Source organism: Falco biarmicus, chromosome 17 (assembly GCF_023638135.1).
Source record: "Falco biarmicus isolate bFalBia1 chromosome 17, bFalBia1.pri, whole genome shotgun sequence".
Classification (NCBI taxonomy): Eukaryota; Metazoa; Chordata; class Aves; order Falconiformes; family Falconidae; genus Falco; species Falco biarmicus.
The window spans coordinates 4797838-4813098 of record NC_079304.1 but is presented as its reverse complement, the minus strand read 5'-3'; the positions used below and the strand labels follow the sequence as shown (position 1 = coordinate 4813098).

At 67.4% G+C, this 15261-nt stretch overlaps 1 protein-coding gene across 1 annotated transcript in view; it reads left to right on the top strand.

Annotated features, from left to right (window-relative positions):
- The window catches only part of ARHGAP23 (Rho GTPase activating protein 23), a 31749-nt gene that overhangs the window by 8073 nt on the left and 8415 nt on the right, over nt 1–15261 (top strand). The window contains 10 exon segments of the mRNA XM_056362741.1: nt 5713–5892; nt 9291–9315; nt 10196–10288; nt 10676–10754; nt 11071–11125; nt 12130–13591; nt 14314–14469; nt 14610–14721; nt 14815–14872; nt 15023–15160. Of these exon segments, the coding sequence (XP_056218716.1) occupies nt 5713–5892; nt 9291–9315; nt 10196–10288; nt 10676–10754; nt 11071–11125; nt 12130–13591; nt 14314–14469; nt 14610–14721; nt 14815–14872; nt 15023–15160 (2358 nt within the window).

Sequence of the window (15261 nt, the reverse complement as noted above, 5' to 3'; positions counted from 1 at the left end):
GGGAGGCGATGCCGGCAGAGGGCCCTGCAGCCCACCGCTGGTGTGGGCACATGTCCCCACGCCTGCCCCGGCACGCTGGCAGCGGCGGTGCACGCCGGGAGCGCGCTGCCTTCCCCCTTGCTCCTGTTTGGCTGCGTATTTAGGACACTCCTGTGCAAAACACAAGTATTTTGGAAGGCGTCCAGGCGCGCTCGCATTCCTCGGGGTGGAATCTGCCCCCGCGAACGCCGCCTGACCTTTCCCGCTTTGGGCTGCAGGAACAATCCTGGGGCCCGTCCTCCCTTTAAAACCCTCCTCCCGGGGGCTGGGGACCCCTTCCCCAACCAGCCCCCCTGACTGCTTGCTCAGCACTGCCTGGGAAAGGCGTGAGCGGAGATGGCAGGATCAGACCCGCCGTGCCCAGGGCGGCTGGCATCGCTCCAGCTGCCCCGGGACCCCCAGCCCACTGCGACAGGCTGCTCTTTGCCCCCTTTCAGCTGGAAAGCGAAGCCCCCCCCCGGGTGCTGCTCGCACCGACAGCTGTGTCAGCCCCGTCCCGCTGTCCTGGCCGGGCAGCTCTGCCTGCTGGGACATGCCAGCAGCTCTGCCGGCTGCCTGTCCCCAGGCTGGGGACGGGGGCGTGGGGCTGCCCCCGGGGTGGCTCCCGTGGGAGACCCCCCAGCACATGCAGCCGGTGACGTCGGGGTGGCCCTGGGGGGTGGGAAGGCGATGGCAGGGATTTGGCTCCCACGTTTCCCCGTCCCAGTTTCTCCCTTGGCTGCCGGTGTGGTGTCACTGGGATGGTGTCGTGGGGTGAGCTGGGTCCCTGGGGACACGGCTGCCACCAAGCCAGTCCAGCCAGCCCCGCAGTGGGGCTTGGGGCAGGCGCTGGGGCTGTTTTGGGAAACAGCCATGGCACCTTGGCCAGGGTAGACGCTGGGGACGTGCTGGACACCAGAGCACCGGCAGCGTGCAGGGGGCCCATGTGGCATCGCACCCCGGGGACCGTCCCCTGGTGCTGCCAGCCCAGCTGGTGGCTGCGGGAGGTGGGTGCACGGCACGGTGCTGCCAGGCTGGTCCTGCTGATGGGGTGGAGGGGGGCAGAGGAGAGGAGGGGGCTGTGGGCCAGCGGGGCGGCCGGCCCCAAGGCTTCGGGCTGCAATCCCAGTAATGCCCGGCATTTCCCCGGCGCGGCCGCACGTGCCTCTCCTCGGCCTCCAGCACGGCAGGAATGTGGCGTGGGACCCCTTCGTGTGGGGACAGGGATGGGCAGTGTTGGGGGGAGGCAGGGCAGGGGGACGCTGCCCACCCACAGACCCTGCCTGGGTTGGGTGGCTGTGGGTGCTGGGCTCACCAAGATGCTGCTTTTTGCCTTATTCCTCTCACGTTTTGGTGGTGGAGAGCGGCTCGGGGGGCATGGAAGGGGTGCAGGGTGGGCTGGGGAAGGGGCATTTTTCCCCCTGGAGCAGTGGGGGTCCCCAGGCACCAGTGACGAGGGCGGTTTGCCATCCCAGCCTGTGGGCTCAGCACTGGGGAGGCAGGATTGAACCGTGGGGGGTGGTGGCTCTGTGTCTTGGGGACTACAGGGACCTGCTGTGCCTGCAGCCCTGGGTATCCCCCGAAATGGGAGATGGGGCTGGGGGGGATTTTGGTTTGGCTGCTGTTGAGAAGTGTCCTTGGAGCCGTTGCCCTTTGTCACAGGCACTGAGCAGGGGGGTCGGGGGGCTGTGTTGGTCCCGGAGGGGCTGTGTCAGTCCCCAGGGGGCTGTGTTGGTCCCTGGGGGGCTGTGTTGGTCCCTGGGGGGTTGCATCAGCAGAGCCTGGGGCTGGATACGTGTCTCTGCTGCAGGGACTCTGCTGGGTGCTAGGGACGGAGAGGGGACCAGGGGTGTCTCGGAGCCCCCACTGGCTCCCCCCTTGCCGAGCCTGGCGGTGGCTCCCTGGCCGAGCAGGGGGGACACTTGCCACTCCCGCAGGCTGTCCCCCTCCCTGTCCCCGGCATCGCCCGGTGCCCTGTGGAGAGTGAGTGGAGGAAGGAAGGAAGGGGCCGGGAGGAGGGAGAGGAGGAAGCGGGGAGGGTGGGATGCTGCCCGGGGTGATGGAGGAAGAAGGGGGTGGATTAAAAAAAAAAAAAGAAAGAAAGAAAGAAAGAAAGAAAGACAGAAAGAAAAAAGGGGAAGTCTGGGCAAAGTGACACTGCGGGCGGGGGGGCTGGCTCGGCGCGGGGGGGCCGGTGGGCTGGGCACACTGATCCCTGCCAGCAGCTGAGCCCCAGCCCGCCGGGGCGTGTGGCAGCCCGCCCTCGTCCATCCCCCCCCTGCGTCCATCCCTCCATCCCTCCATCCCACCCTGCGCCCATCCCTGCCCCGCACGGGCGGCTGGGTGGGGGGCTGTGTTGGCAGCGGGGTGCGAGCCAGCGGCGTCGCCGGGCCGGGAGCACCGCACGGCACCCCAGCCATGCCGCCCCCCGCCGCCGCCCCCCACCGCCACGCTGCCCAGCTGGGGGGCTGAAGGAGGCCCTGAGCCCATGGCCGCCGGCTGAGCCCCCACCTGCCGAAGCCTGGATTGCCGGCCGCATGGTGGAGGAGAGCGTGAGCAGAGGGGAGCGGGGGGCTCGGCGGGTGCTGCGAGGTCCCCCCCCGGCCCCCCGCAGCCCCCAGCCCCGTGGCGGTGGTGAGCAAGGGGTTGTGGAGCGTGGAGCGAGCCGGCAAGGGCTGGCGCTTCGAGCGTGCCGTGGGGGTGGACTGCAGCTCGCCCGAGCCCCGCTGCATCTGGCTGAGCAGCCTGCGCCGCCACGCTGCTGCCCCGGAGCCCCCAGCCCCCCGGCCCGGCCGTGTGCCCCCCCGCACCGACAAGTGCTGCCGGGTGAGAACCGCATGCAGGGGCCACCGGGTGTTGTGCCTTGTTTGGGGGGGGGGGGGGGGCTTTGCAGGGGAGGGTGAGGGATGGGGATTCCCCCGGTGCAGGGGGGCTGTGGTCTGGGGCTGTCACAGCTCCTGGGGTGCGTCCTTGTCCCCTCCTGTGCTGGGGTCGTGGTCTGGGGGTGGGGGTCCGGGCTCCTGCTGGTGGTTGCAAAGGCAGGGCTGGCAGCTGCCAGCAAGGACAGGGTTGTGCCGGGGTGTTTTGCTCACCGTGTCCGGGAGGGGGGACAGATCCTCCCCCCAGGGAGGGGGACACTAGTGGGAGCTACCCGTCCCATCATGTCGCCAAGGGGTAGTGAGGTGGCTCGGTGACAGTGGGGTACAGGGACCCGGTGACACCTTGCAGGGAGCAAGGGGCTCCCCCCATCCTCTTTGCCCGCAGCCCTGGTGGGATGGGGGCTTGGGGGAGCCGGGCTGGTGGGAGCACAGGAACGGCCAGGCTGAGGTTAAAATAAAGCCAAAAAGCTGGGAGGTAACTGGCCCCCTGTGGGGAGCAGGGACAGGCGCTGGGGACAAATGGCTGAGGTGACAAATCGGGTGCTGACCCTGCTGTCAGGAGCTGGAGCATCTGTGGGGCCATCAGCCAGCGTGGGGGATGTCCGAGCCCGCAGCTGGGGACTTTGCAGCCCAAAACACTCCGAGCCAGGGTTGGGTGAAGAGGGAAACTGAGGCACGGTGGTCTGGGATGGTTTGCTCTGCCCAGCCCTTTGCAGGGTCTCTGTAGCGGGACAAGGGGGGGGGGTGTGTGTGCCAGGATCCGGAGGGGGAGGGACACCACGTTGAGGCTGTAAAAATCCCAAAGGACACTTAACCAGGGCAAGGCGAACGCATGTCCTTGGCAGCGGGGTCAGGGTGCTGGGTCCCTGCAGGATGGGAGCGTTCCCAAGCGATCCCTCCTCCGCCGTGCGTTACGGGACCTTGGGATGGAGATGGGATGCAGCCTGAGGGGGGCTGTTTGGAATCTCCTTTTGCTGGGATGGAAGGCTGGATTCAGGCTTGGGGACCACTTGCAATGGTCACAGCACACCTGGGGACGTGTCCCTGTGTCACAGGCGTGCCGGAGCCTGTGACACAGGGACACGTCCCCATCCCTGCGTGTCGGTGCTGCTGGTGGTGTTTCCACCGATCTTACCCCTCTCCGAGGCTTGTCTGTGCCGGTTAAAATCAGCAGGGCACATTCAGCTGTCAGCTTAAAAATAATCCAGACACAATGGAGGGCGCAGATGGGGACAGGCGCCGGCGTCGGGATGCTCATGGCCCCAGGGCGAAGGGATGGGGGTCCCCGTGGGAGCGTGGGGTGCCCGTTGCCATCTGGTTCTGGGGCGTGCATGGTGCAGGGAGGGCTTTGTGGGGAGCTTTGCCCCCCCGTATGGTGCTGGTAGTGGGGTTTTCTGGTTCCCCTGGGCCGGTGTTGGGAGCATTGCAGCTCTGGGTTTTTTGGGGGGTTATCTATAGTGTCTGTGAGCGCCCAAAGTCCTTGTATCCCCACTCTGGTTTGCTCTGGTGGTCGTGGAGTGGGTCTGCAGGTGCTGTGCGGTGATGGAGTGGGTCTGCAGGTGCTGTGCGGTGATGGAGTGGGTCTGCAGGTGCTGTGCCAACGTGATGCCTCCTGGGCTGCAGTGCCAGAGCCATGCCCTCACCGCGGGGACCCTGTTCCCAGGCGGATGGGACCCCCAGCCCCACCTGCAGCCGGGCACCATGCGGGACGTGCCGGCGCAGGGGGTGCAGCCTGGCCCCCCTGAGCTGCCATCAGATTTCCCCACCGGCAGCGAAAAGGCCCACTCAGCACAGGCGCAGACAAAGGCTTTTTGTGCCTCATCCCTTTGTGCGTCCCTCTGCCCTCCCCGCTCCCCATCCATCGCTTCCATCCAGACAGTGCCTGAATTTTTAACACCCTCGCCCCAGGATGGGCTGACTCCAGCTGCTGGGGCAGGATCCCAGCAGATCCCCTCCTGCCCGCTGCCACTGCCCTGCCTGTCTCTACCAGCTCCCAGGTTGCCATTTTTTTGTTTTTGGCAGAGCTCGGTGCTGCTGGGGCATGGGGCTTGGGCCACAGGGCTGCTCCTGCCTCAGCAGGGCTGGCAGATGTGCAGCCAGATGTGCAGCCACAGCCGAGCAGCGACATCCCTCGCTAAACGCTTCCGAACTCAGCCAAGGTGTCAGGATTCCTGCTGCTTCCCCACGCTCCCTGTGCCAGGCGAGATGCCAGCGGCCGCTCGGGCTCTGCCACGGCCCCGTTTCCCCTCCCTACACCAGCACTGGGGGCTGCGGGATGGAGCTGTGTCCCTCTTGGTCCCATCGGCCGCTCCGGGCAGTGTCCCTTGCCAGAGCCCAGTGTGGTGCCAGGTCCCTGCCCTGTCTTGGGAAGCATCACTCATCCAGCCACCTCCCGGGCGGCTCTTTCCGGCTTGCCCGAGGTTATTACCGCAGCGTCATCGGAAGGGGACCTTTTGTCCCTGACTCCCCGGTCCCCCCCATCTCCTCCTGCCACACTGCCTCCTGGGTCCCATCCAGACCTCCAGGCACAGCTCATTCCCACCCCTCACCCCCCCCCCCCCTTTTTTTTAAATTTCCTTTCCCTGCATCTTCTCCCACAAGGTCCCATGCGAGGAGTCTTGGGGGATGCTGGTGGGGTGGTCTAGGGGGACTGGAATTTGTTGCCGTAGGGTCCAGAGGGGGATTCCTAGGAGTGGAGTAGGTTTTTGGGCAGATCTGAGCCCCCAGCATGGGGCTTCAGATGGGCAGGCAGGGGGGGGCTGCCTGCCTGCACCCCCTGCCCCCCCAGAACTGACATCCTCCTCATCCCCCACAGCCGACACCAGGCCGGAGAGATGGGGCGTCCCCGAATGCCAACGTGCCCCCAGAGGGACCCTTCCCCTGGGTGGGCCCGAAGACGGTGGTGCTGCGGAAGAGCTTGCAGGGGGGGTTTGGTTTCACCCTCCGCCACTTTATCGTCTACCCCCCGGAGTCAGCCGTGCACTCCACCGCCAAGGTACAGCTGGGACCCGGGGGGGGGGGGGCATGGGGACCCCCGGGGCTGCTGCAGTGGGACACCGAGGTGCTGTGGTTGGATGCAGGATGGTGGGGTTGGGCAGGGGGGATCCAGGGAGCGGACCATCCATCACCTGTTTTGTTGGGTACTTGGGTCTGCCCCCACCCATGGGTGGCCCAGCGATGGAGGACCCCACAGAGCTGCTGGGAGATGTGCCCTGAGCCAGCAGCGAGCCAGCAGCGCCTTTGGAGATGTCCCAGAGCCTTTTGGTGGGGACACGGCTGTCTGTGGCAACGGGGAGAATCCCTCAGCGCCGAACGAGAGCTCCAGCATCCCCGGGAATGGCAGGAAAAGGAAAAGGCACTGCATAACCCCGAGACCTGGGAGAGGCTTGGCACAGTGGGATGTTGCTCGAGCTGAAGCGAACCGCGCAGAGCCACCGGGAAGCTGAGCCTGGGAGAGGGTCTTTCAGAGGGTGCTGTTTGAGCCCTTCATCGCAACCGTCCTCCTCCTTCTCTGACCAGCATCAGCTCATCCCCTCCCGGCAGATCCTCACCCAGCGAGGGGCACATGCCCAGCCCCGCCGGTGCTCACCGCCTCTAGCGCAGCACATTTTTGGCTCCCAGTGTCCTGGCTGGTGGCGGGAGGCTTTGGGCTGGATCTGCCCCGGGATGCGGTGGCTGCGATCACATCTTGGCTCAGCAGCAGCCTGGACCCTGCCCAGGTGCTGCCTTTTGGGGGGAAACAACCCCGTGTTGGCCATCGCCTCCAGCACCCACTGAGCCGTCCGGAAGCTCCGGTCCAGGTAGCACCTTTCCCCTCCAGGATGCAAAACCCAGCAGATTCCAGCACGGACCGTGCCCCCTGCACCCAAGGTGACGAGCCAGCTCCTGCTGTGCCAGCTCCAAGCCCCCAGGCTTTGAAATCCCCCTCTCACCCCGTTTTCTGCAGCGGCAGCTTTGTGCAGATGAAGGGAGAAGTGTCTGTGAGGCGCGTGGTCCATCGCAGCCCATTCCCGGCTCCGCAGTGGGCAGACCTGGGTGCTCCCATCACCCCTGGAGCTTCACAGCTGCCCATGGCCCCAGCTGCCCCACGGGCTGGCGTTGGCTGCCCCGCAGCTCCTGGTGCCCCACGGCTCCAGCGTTGGCTGCCCCGCGGCTCCTGGTGCCCCACGGCTCCAGCGTTGGCTGCCTCCTCCCCAGCAGGCTGGGAACTGCAGTGGGAAGTGAGTCACAGGGTGGAGAGAAGCAACTTGCTGGAGTCCCCGCTCAGTGTCACGGCACTTTTCCCAGGCTCCTGATTCTGCTTCCCCAGATCCTTCCTGCCTGCACTTCCCTGCCCACACCGGGAGCACGGACCTGACCCGTCTGACTTAACTCTGCAAAGGAGCTTTCATCTGGGGATGGTCCGAAGCTGCTCCGAACCCACTCGCTTCCATGTCTCCACTGTCTTCCTATGGCATCCTCCAAGAACAAGGGACCGATCCTGCCCTGCGATGCTGGGCACCAGGGTTGAGCCTCATCCTCTAAGAACAAGGGACCGATCCTGCCCTGCGATGCTGGGCACCAGGGCTGAGCCTCATCCTCCAAGAACAAGGAACCGATCCTGCCCTGCAATGCTGGGCACCAGGGCTGAGCCTCATCCTCCAAGAACAAGGGACTGATCCTGCCCCGTGATGCTGGGCACCAGGGCTGAAGCTCATCCTCCAAGAACAAGGGACCGATCCTGACCCATGATGCTGGGCAGCAGGGCTGAGCCTCATCCTCCAAGAACAAGGGACCAATCCTGCCCTGCGATGCTGGGCACCAGGGCTGAGCCCCGCCAGGGCGGGAACACATGGGGCTGCGTGGGAAGGAGCCAGATCAGCGCCGGGAGGTGGAGATGCTGATGGAAAGAGGCTGGGAATAGCTCCCGGCACTCACCGGAGCGAAGCTGGCACTCCCGGGCCGGCGGGGCAGGGTGCGGTGCGGCTGGCTCAGCACCCGCGGGTGCCGGCGGGCAGCCAGGTCCGGGGGCTGAGTTTCGGTGGGGTTGACTCAGCAAGGGAAGGTGACGGCAGAGCTGCTTTCACCGTGCCGGGCTTTGGCACCGCCGCACCCAGCCTTGGCCTCAGCCCTGGGAGCGCGGCCGCTGGGTTGGCCCGAGGGCCGGGAAGGGCTCCGAGGTGCCACAGGGCGGGGAGGGGCAGGGACGGGGTGACTCTGTGCCTTTAGGGGCCCTCGGTGGCCCCACGCTCCTGCCGTGGCACCGTGGCAGCCACTCGGTGCACAGGCAACGGTGCTGGCCGTGTGCCGACGCCACGGGATGTGGCTTTTCCTTCCCACCGTGCGATGGGCGCTGTAGAGAGATGCCACCAGCCCCCTCATCCTCCTCACTGGGAATGTCCCCCTGTCACACCAGGATGGAGACTGGTCCCTTCCCAGAACCCTAGGGGGACCTGCTTGCCCTGGGGACGTCAGGGCTGTGTCCCCGCTGCCCTGCACCGGCTGGAGCCGAGCACGGAGACGGCAGCATCTGGCACTCGCCAAGTGAGGAATCCCCTTCCCGGTGCCTGGGTCCCTGCCTGGGACACGGGCAGGGGGCAGAGCCACCCGGGGTGGCGGCGCTGGGGGCTCGGCAGTGTGGGTGCAGCCCCACGTGGGTGCCAGCACCCTGTGCCCTGCCTTGGCTTGGGCACCCCCCTGGGCTCTGCAGGGGGGTCCCTGCAGTTCCCACCCCAAGAGACAGATCCGTGTGGCTCCCAGGGCTGTCCCCTGCCCAGGGCTGGGAAGGGGGTGCTGGGACCCCTCCGCCACCCCCCCTGCAATGCGCACCACAGCCCTGCCAGCCTGCCCCGTGCAGCAGGAGGCTGCAGAGGTGCCCCCGCTCCCAGGGACACGCTCCCCGCTGCCGAATAATTGCAGGGCTAAATATAGCCCCGCTGGCGGCTGGTGCCCCTTCGAGGACGCCTGCGCAAAGCTGTCCCCTTCCCAGGGGTCCCTGCCACTGGGACCCGCTGCCTGGGTGCTGCCTGGGTGCCAGCAGACCCCTCCGTCCCTCCCCTGGGACCCCCCTGTGGAGGCTCAGGCTCTCCCTGGCCAGGCTTGGTGACCCAGGAGAAGGGTGAGATGCCACCACAGGGGCGGCTGGGCACCTTCCCGCTCCCCTGCCCCAAAAGCAGCCGCTTTCCCCAGCAGCTGGGGACCGGGGGGGCTGCGGTGGGTGTCTCTCCCTGCCCACCAGGCTGCAAGGGTGGCACAGCCAGATCCGGTGTCAGGAGGTAATTTTAGCCGGGGGCGGCGGAGGACAGAGGGACACGCAGGTCCCACAAGGGGCTTCATGGGGCTGGCACCCCTCCGGTCCGCTCCCGGTCCCCTGCCACGGCTGCCCAAATAAATGTTTTTCTCTTCTTTTGGCAGGAGGAGGAGAACGGGAACCGAGCAGGTGAGCACTGGTGCTGTGCCGCCGTGGGGACCCATGGGGACCCCCCTGGGATCGGTGGGCACAGGAGTCTGGGGGACTCGCGGCTGTCACAGGTCACTGTGGGTGTTGTGGCTGGGGGACACAGCCTGCCGTCTCCGCTGGCTGGCACCGCAGCCCTGATATCGGCTGGCGTGGTGCTTCGGTGGCAGCGCGGTGGCACTTGGCACGGCAGGTGGGCTTGTTGTCCCCAAAGCCCTTGGCAGGTTTGCTGGACCTCACACCCAAGGGGGGAGTCTGTCCCATCGCTGGAGGGGCTGTGGCATGGCCAGCACTGGCCCCCCGCGGCGGGTGGCTCGGCTGAGCACGGGGTCTTTGGGGACAGGGACATGGCCCTGCTGTCCTCCCGGAGGCTGGTGACATGAGTGAATGTGAAGGTGTCAGAACGGATCGGCACGCTGGCAGGGTGACACGGCGCCGGGGCTGTGCTCCCCAGGCAGCGGTGGCCAGACCTGCCACCCAGAGCCCAGCGGGGCTGGGGGGACACTGCCCTCACTCCGGGTGGTCCTGGGGGGCATTCAGCATCCCGTGCTGGCACCATCCCTCTGCCACCCCCCCGGCCCCCCTTGCCCTCTGGTTTCTTGCAGCACCCGATGGCTTTTGCTCTTGCAAAGAGCGTGGCCACGGCTGGGGGAGCTGGGGGCCGGGGGGCTGCCCTGAGAGCAGGGCTGTGCCCCGGGCAGGATGTGTGCTCTGCAGGTGCAGGCTGGGCTGCCGCGCCTGGGCTTGGGGTGGCGAGAGGGTCCCCACGAGGGGGTCACCGCAAGGGGCCAGGCATGCTTCTTGCTGTGGGACGGGTCCGGCTGTGCCAGTGGCTCCCTGACACCCTGTCCCTGGGGAGCAGGTCCCCCCCGGAGCCGCCTGGAGCCCATGGACACCATCTTTGTGAAGAACGTGCGGGAGGACGGGCCGGCACACCAGGCTGGGCTGCGCACTGGTGAGTGGGGGCACTGGGGCAGCTGGGCTGGCGGGGTCTCGGAGCTGGAGATGGCTCCAGACCGCTCATGGGACGCACGTGATGCTCTGCCGGGGACTTTTTTGCTTATTTTGCTCTTTTTCTTGCATTCCTTCTTTTTTCTCCCCCTTCCCTCTGCTCCCTGGCTCTGTGAGGGCTCTGCTCTCCTGTCCCTGGCCTGGGATGCTCAGAGCAGCATTGGGGTCCCCGTGGGTCGGGTTGGCTTTGCGACACACAGGACCTGGCTCTGCCCCTGGCAAAAGCCCTGGCCAAGCTCAAACCCAGCTGTGAGCGACCGTGGGGACAGCCAAGTGCCACCACCTCCCCCCTCGCATGCGGTGACACTTGTCTTCTCCCCCTGCTCTGCAGGAGACCGCCTGGTCAAGGTGAACGGGGAGAGCATCATCGGGAAAACCTACTCGCAGGTCATTGCGCTGATCCAGAACAGGTGAGTTCCCTTCCTGGGGCTGGAAGGAGCACAGGGACAGTAGAGCTGGGGAGGTGACGTGGAGGGGACACGTCGCAGCGGGTGCTGTCCCCCTGGGTGTCACTGGGGTTGGCAGGAGCTGCGAGCCACTCGGGCACTCGCAGGCAGCGGTGCTGCAGGAGACCAGGGACAGGCAGCAGTGTGCTGGGACCATCATGTGGGGTTGGGGACATTCATCTTCTCGGGGGGGATCTGGCAGAGGGTGACATTGGCCTCGCTGGGGGCAGGTGGGGACCGACCGTGGCCAGCCTGACCCTTCTGTTCCCTCTGCCCACAGCGACGATGTGCTGGAGCTCTCCATCATGCCCAAGGACGAGGACATCCTCCAGCTGGTGAGTTTGCCAGGCGGGTGCGAGGGACCAGGCTGATTCCAGGACTTGGGTTCCCCACCAAGGCTCCCCCGGGCTGTGCCAGCATTCCTGCCCTGCCAGACCTGAGGGGCCAGTCTGTTCCTGCCCCTGCTCCTCCTGTGCCTTGGGTAGGGGTGGCCAAGTGCCCTTATCTTGCTGGGGACCCCCACCAGCATCCCTGGAGGAGCATAAATGGAGGTACCAGGGGGTCCAGGTCAGGAAGGATGGGGAACGTGGCCCCTGGTTGTTTTTTTGGGGGGGGCATCCTTGGGCGTAGCTGGAGGGCCAGTTGCTCTGGCTCTCAGGGTCTGGCTTGTCCTTGGAGCACCCCAGGTGGCTCTGCCGTTGGTGGACTGGGGTCTGGGGGCAGCGATGGCCCCGGCAGGGTGGCCCAAGCCGAGGGGTGTCCGTGGGGCTTTGCCTGGTGCTTCCCCGGTCCCAGCTGCCTTCCAGGGCTCTCCCGGTGGTGCCGCTGCTGGAGCTACCGGCACCTACCCCCGGCTTGGCTATAAGCTGGCACCGCTGCTTGGCCCCAGCCTGGGTGACCCGCTGCCATGGGGCTGGGGGGTCTTACAGCCCTGGCAAGGGTGGGGTGTCTCATGTCTGTACCTGCCCCGGGCTCTGAGGATCCCCCGGGGGTGGAGTCGGAGGTGCCTGTGAAAAGTGAGAAGGGAGAGCGGTGCGGCCAGCTGTGCGGCCAGCTGTGCCGGGGCATTTCAGGAAGGAGGGGAGGGCGGCCGGGCGCTGCAGGGCACTGGGGAGAGCAGAGGGGCTGGTGCTGGTGCTCAGTTGCTCAATGCTGGGGAGGGGGGGGGGCAGAGGAAAGTGGGACCCGGGGGGGCTGCAGCCAGCCCTGCCCAGCTCGCCCTGGCAGGGAGGTTTGCTCGTGGGTTGGGAGGAGCAGGAAGCGTCTCTGCGGTGGCAACGGGGGGTTGCAGCTCTGGCCCCCCCATGCTGACCCCCCCCCCGTCCCCGTCCCCCCACAGGCATATTCGCAGGATGCCTACCTGAAGGGCAATGAGCCGTACTCCGGTGGGGCGCAGAGCATCCCTGAGCCCCCTCCTATCTGCTACCCGCGGAAGACGTACCCCTTCCAGGCGCGGGGTGCAGAGCCCCCTCCGGGCCAGCCGCCGGACACTCGTGCCCACCGCCCCGCTGCTGCGGGCCCCTCGTCCCCGCTTGGCACCGCCACGCTTGCCAGCACCCGGAGCGAGGTGGGCGGCAGCCCTGCGCACCGCCCTGACGAGCCGCAGCCTGGGGTTCCCCCACCGCACCCCACCGCACCCCACGGGCACCCCGGCTCCTTCTCCTGCACCAGCTGCCCCAGCAACGTCGCATCGTCTCTGCCTGACCGCTATGGGATGCCCCCCGCCGCCGCCTCCTGCTACGGAGTCCCCAGGCACCTCCCGGAGCACCGGACTCACTGTGGCTTCAAGGAGGGCGTTGGGGGGCTGGTGGGGGCTGGGCGCTCCCCCCGGGAGGTGCCGGGCAGCCAGCGGGTGCCGGGCCGGCAGGAGTGCCAGCAGGCTCTGTCCCGCTGGTTTTGCAGCCAGGAGCCGCGGCGGAGCGCCTCGGAGGAGCGGCGGCACGCCATGCCGCCCCGCTACCGCAGCGTGTCCCAGGACCGGCTGGGGGTCTCGGCGGCGGCCCCCCGGGGCTGGCCCCACAGCGCATCGCATGACACCCTGCTGCAGCCCTCCCGCGAGGGCTGGGCGCCCCGCGCCCGCTCCGATCACTACCTGGGGCGCTACGGGCGCTCCATGGAGGCGCTGGAGCCCAGCGCCTTGCTCTCGCCCCACCTCGACCGCTCCGCATGGCCACCTGAGAGGGTCTGCCGGGCCACCGTCGCTGCCGTCGGGCAACCCATCCCGCATGCCTCCTTTGCGCCTTCCTCCTCCTCCTCCTCCTCCTCCCGGGAGCCAGCACCGGTGCAGAAGCACCCGTCGCAGCCCAACCTGCAGAGCGCAGATGATTCGGGCTACATCGGCTACCGGAGCTACAGCCCATCCTTCCAGCGCCGCACCGGGCTGCTGCACGCCCTCTCCTTCCGTGACCCAGCCTTCGGTGGGCTGCCCACCTTCAGCATCTCGCAGCGGTCGGCAGCCCCACTGCCAGAGAGCGTGGTCCCTGCCGTCCCACCACCCACCGGCCCCCCGCCGGTCCCCACCGTGCCCAGGGAGCAGCGGCCAGAGAGCAGCCGGGTGCCCGAGCAGCCAGAGGAGCGGAGGGAAGAGGTGGTTTTGCGGCAGAAGCCACCCACGGGCCGCAAGATGCCACCCCCGCTGCGGCAGATGAACTTTGTCTTCCCCGAGGGGGTGAAGGAGACGGACATTTGCGACCCCCCATCGGCCAGCAGCAAAGGGGACAGGCCGGCAGGCGAGCGGCCAGGCCGGCGTGTGGCTCCCTTGGCAGCCCCTGAAGACTCGCTGGCATCGATCCCCTTCATCGGTGAGTCGGTGGGGGGTGGCTGCCCCCGGGACAGGGCGTTAGCAAGTCCCGTGCCAGGGTGGGCACATGTGGGGGACAGGGTGAATTGCACAATCCCAGAGCATCCATCCGTGGATGTGCGCCAGCAGCACCCGCAGTGCCCAGCACCCTGCCGTGCCCAGCACCCCACAGTGTCCCACATCCTTCTGGGCACGCTGTCCCCGAGCAGGGCCACAGGCGCTGACGATGGGGTGCCAGGGTTCGGGCTCGAGTAGCCTCATCCTTCTGCTGACCTGCACCCCCTGCCCAGCCCCTGGTACCTCTTACTGGGCACAGCTGGGTGCGAACTGGAGCCCTGAGAGGGATGTGTCTGGGATGACCCTCCCCTGTCTCACTTGGGACCTCCCCGCCCAGCCACGTCTGCCCCTGGGGACCCAGATGGGTCTGGGGGGAGCTGCCAGCTCTGTCCCCTCCCGCACCGCAGGCTGCCCCATGCCTGCTCCCAGGAAGGGACCCTGGGGCCAGATGGGGAGGGAGGGGACGGGGTGGGGATGGGGGAGCCACAGGGTTGCTCTGCACGAGGCTCCGGGTGCACTGGTGGCCCCTGGCTTTGCTGGGGGTGCGAGCATGTCCCCCCACCAACAAACCCACCAGCTGCCAGAAGTGCTGGGGGGGTTCCAGCAGGGACATCCCCAGCCCCGTCCTGCCCCAACCCCTCCTGTAACTGCCCACCCATCTCGCAGATGAACCCACCAGCCCCAGCATTGACCTGAAGGCCAAGCACGTCCCCGCCTCCTCGGTGGTCTCCAGTGCCATGAACTCCGCACCTGCCGTCGCCACCAGCCCCTCCTCGCCCACCTTTGCCTTTGCCCTGAACCGGCACTACTCCCAGGACTGCAGTAAGTGCTGGGGAGGGGGGAGAATGGTCCTGGGGGCCACAGTGGGCAGAAGGATGGGGAGGAGCAGCCCCCCACCCTGGAGCTGTGCCTCAAGCCCAGTGGGCTGAGCAGCATGTGCTTCGCCCTTCGCCCCCTCGCAGGCAGCATCAAGGCCGGCCGTCGCTCGTCCTACCTCCTGGCCATCACCACCGAGCGCTCCAAGTCCTGCGACGATGGTCTGAATGCATTTCGGGATGAGGGGAAGATCCTAAGGTAGGGCTGGACCCCCCCCCTTCCCAGTGCTGCCGCCGTCTGGCTCCCATCGCCTCCCCAGCATCCCACTCACGGGGGCTGCTCTCCCCCCAGGAGGATGCCCAGCCGGGTCCCCAGCCTCCGCATGCTGAGGAGCTTCTTCACCGATGGGGTGAGTGCTGTGTGGGGGTGAGGGTTGGGGGTCCCGGGGGTGCCCCCTGCCTGAGCATCTCTATAGGAGGGTAGCCCAGGGCTGCTCTGCCTGGTGGAGCAGGGGGTGCCGATGGCATCACCCCAACAGTGCCCGCCGGTCCTCCCGCAGTCTCTGGACAGCCTTGGCACGTCTGAAGACGCCCGCTCCAAAAGACACTCAACCTCCGACCTCTCGGACGTCCCGTTCAGCGCCGTGAGGAAGGAGGGCTGGCTCCACTGCAAGCAGATCCTCACCAAAAAGGGGAAGGTAGGCGGGTGCCCCCCCTCCCCGCGCCCAGCCGGCGATGCAGGGGAGACTCCCCGCCGCGAGCATCCCTGAGGTCCGTGCGCCATCCCTTCTCCCCGCAG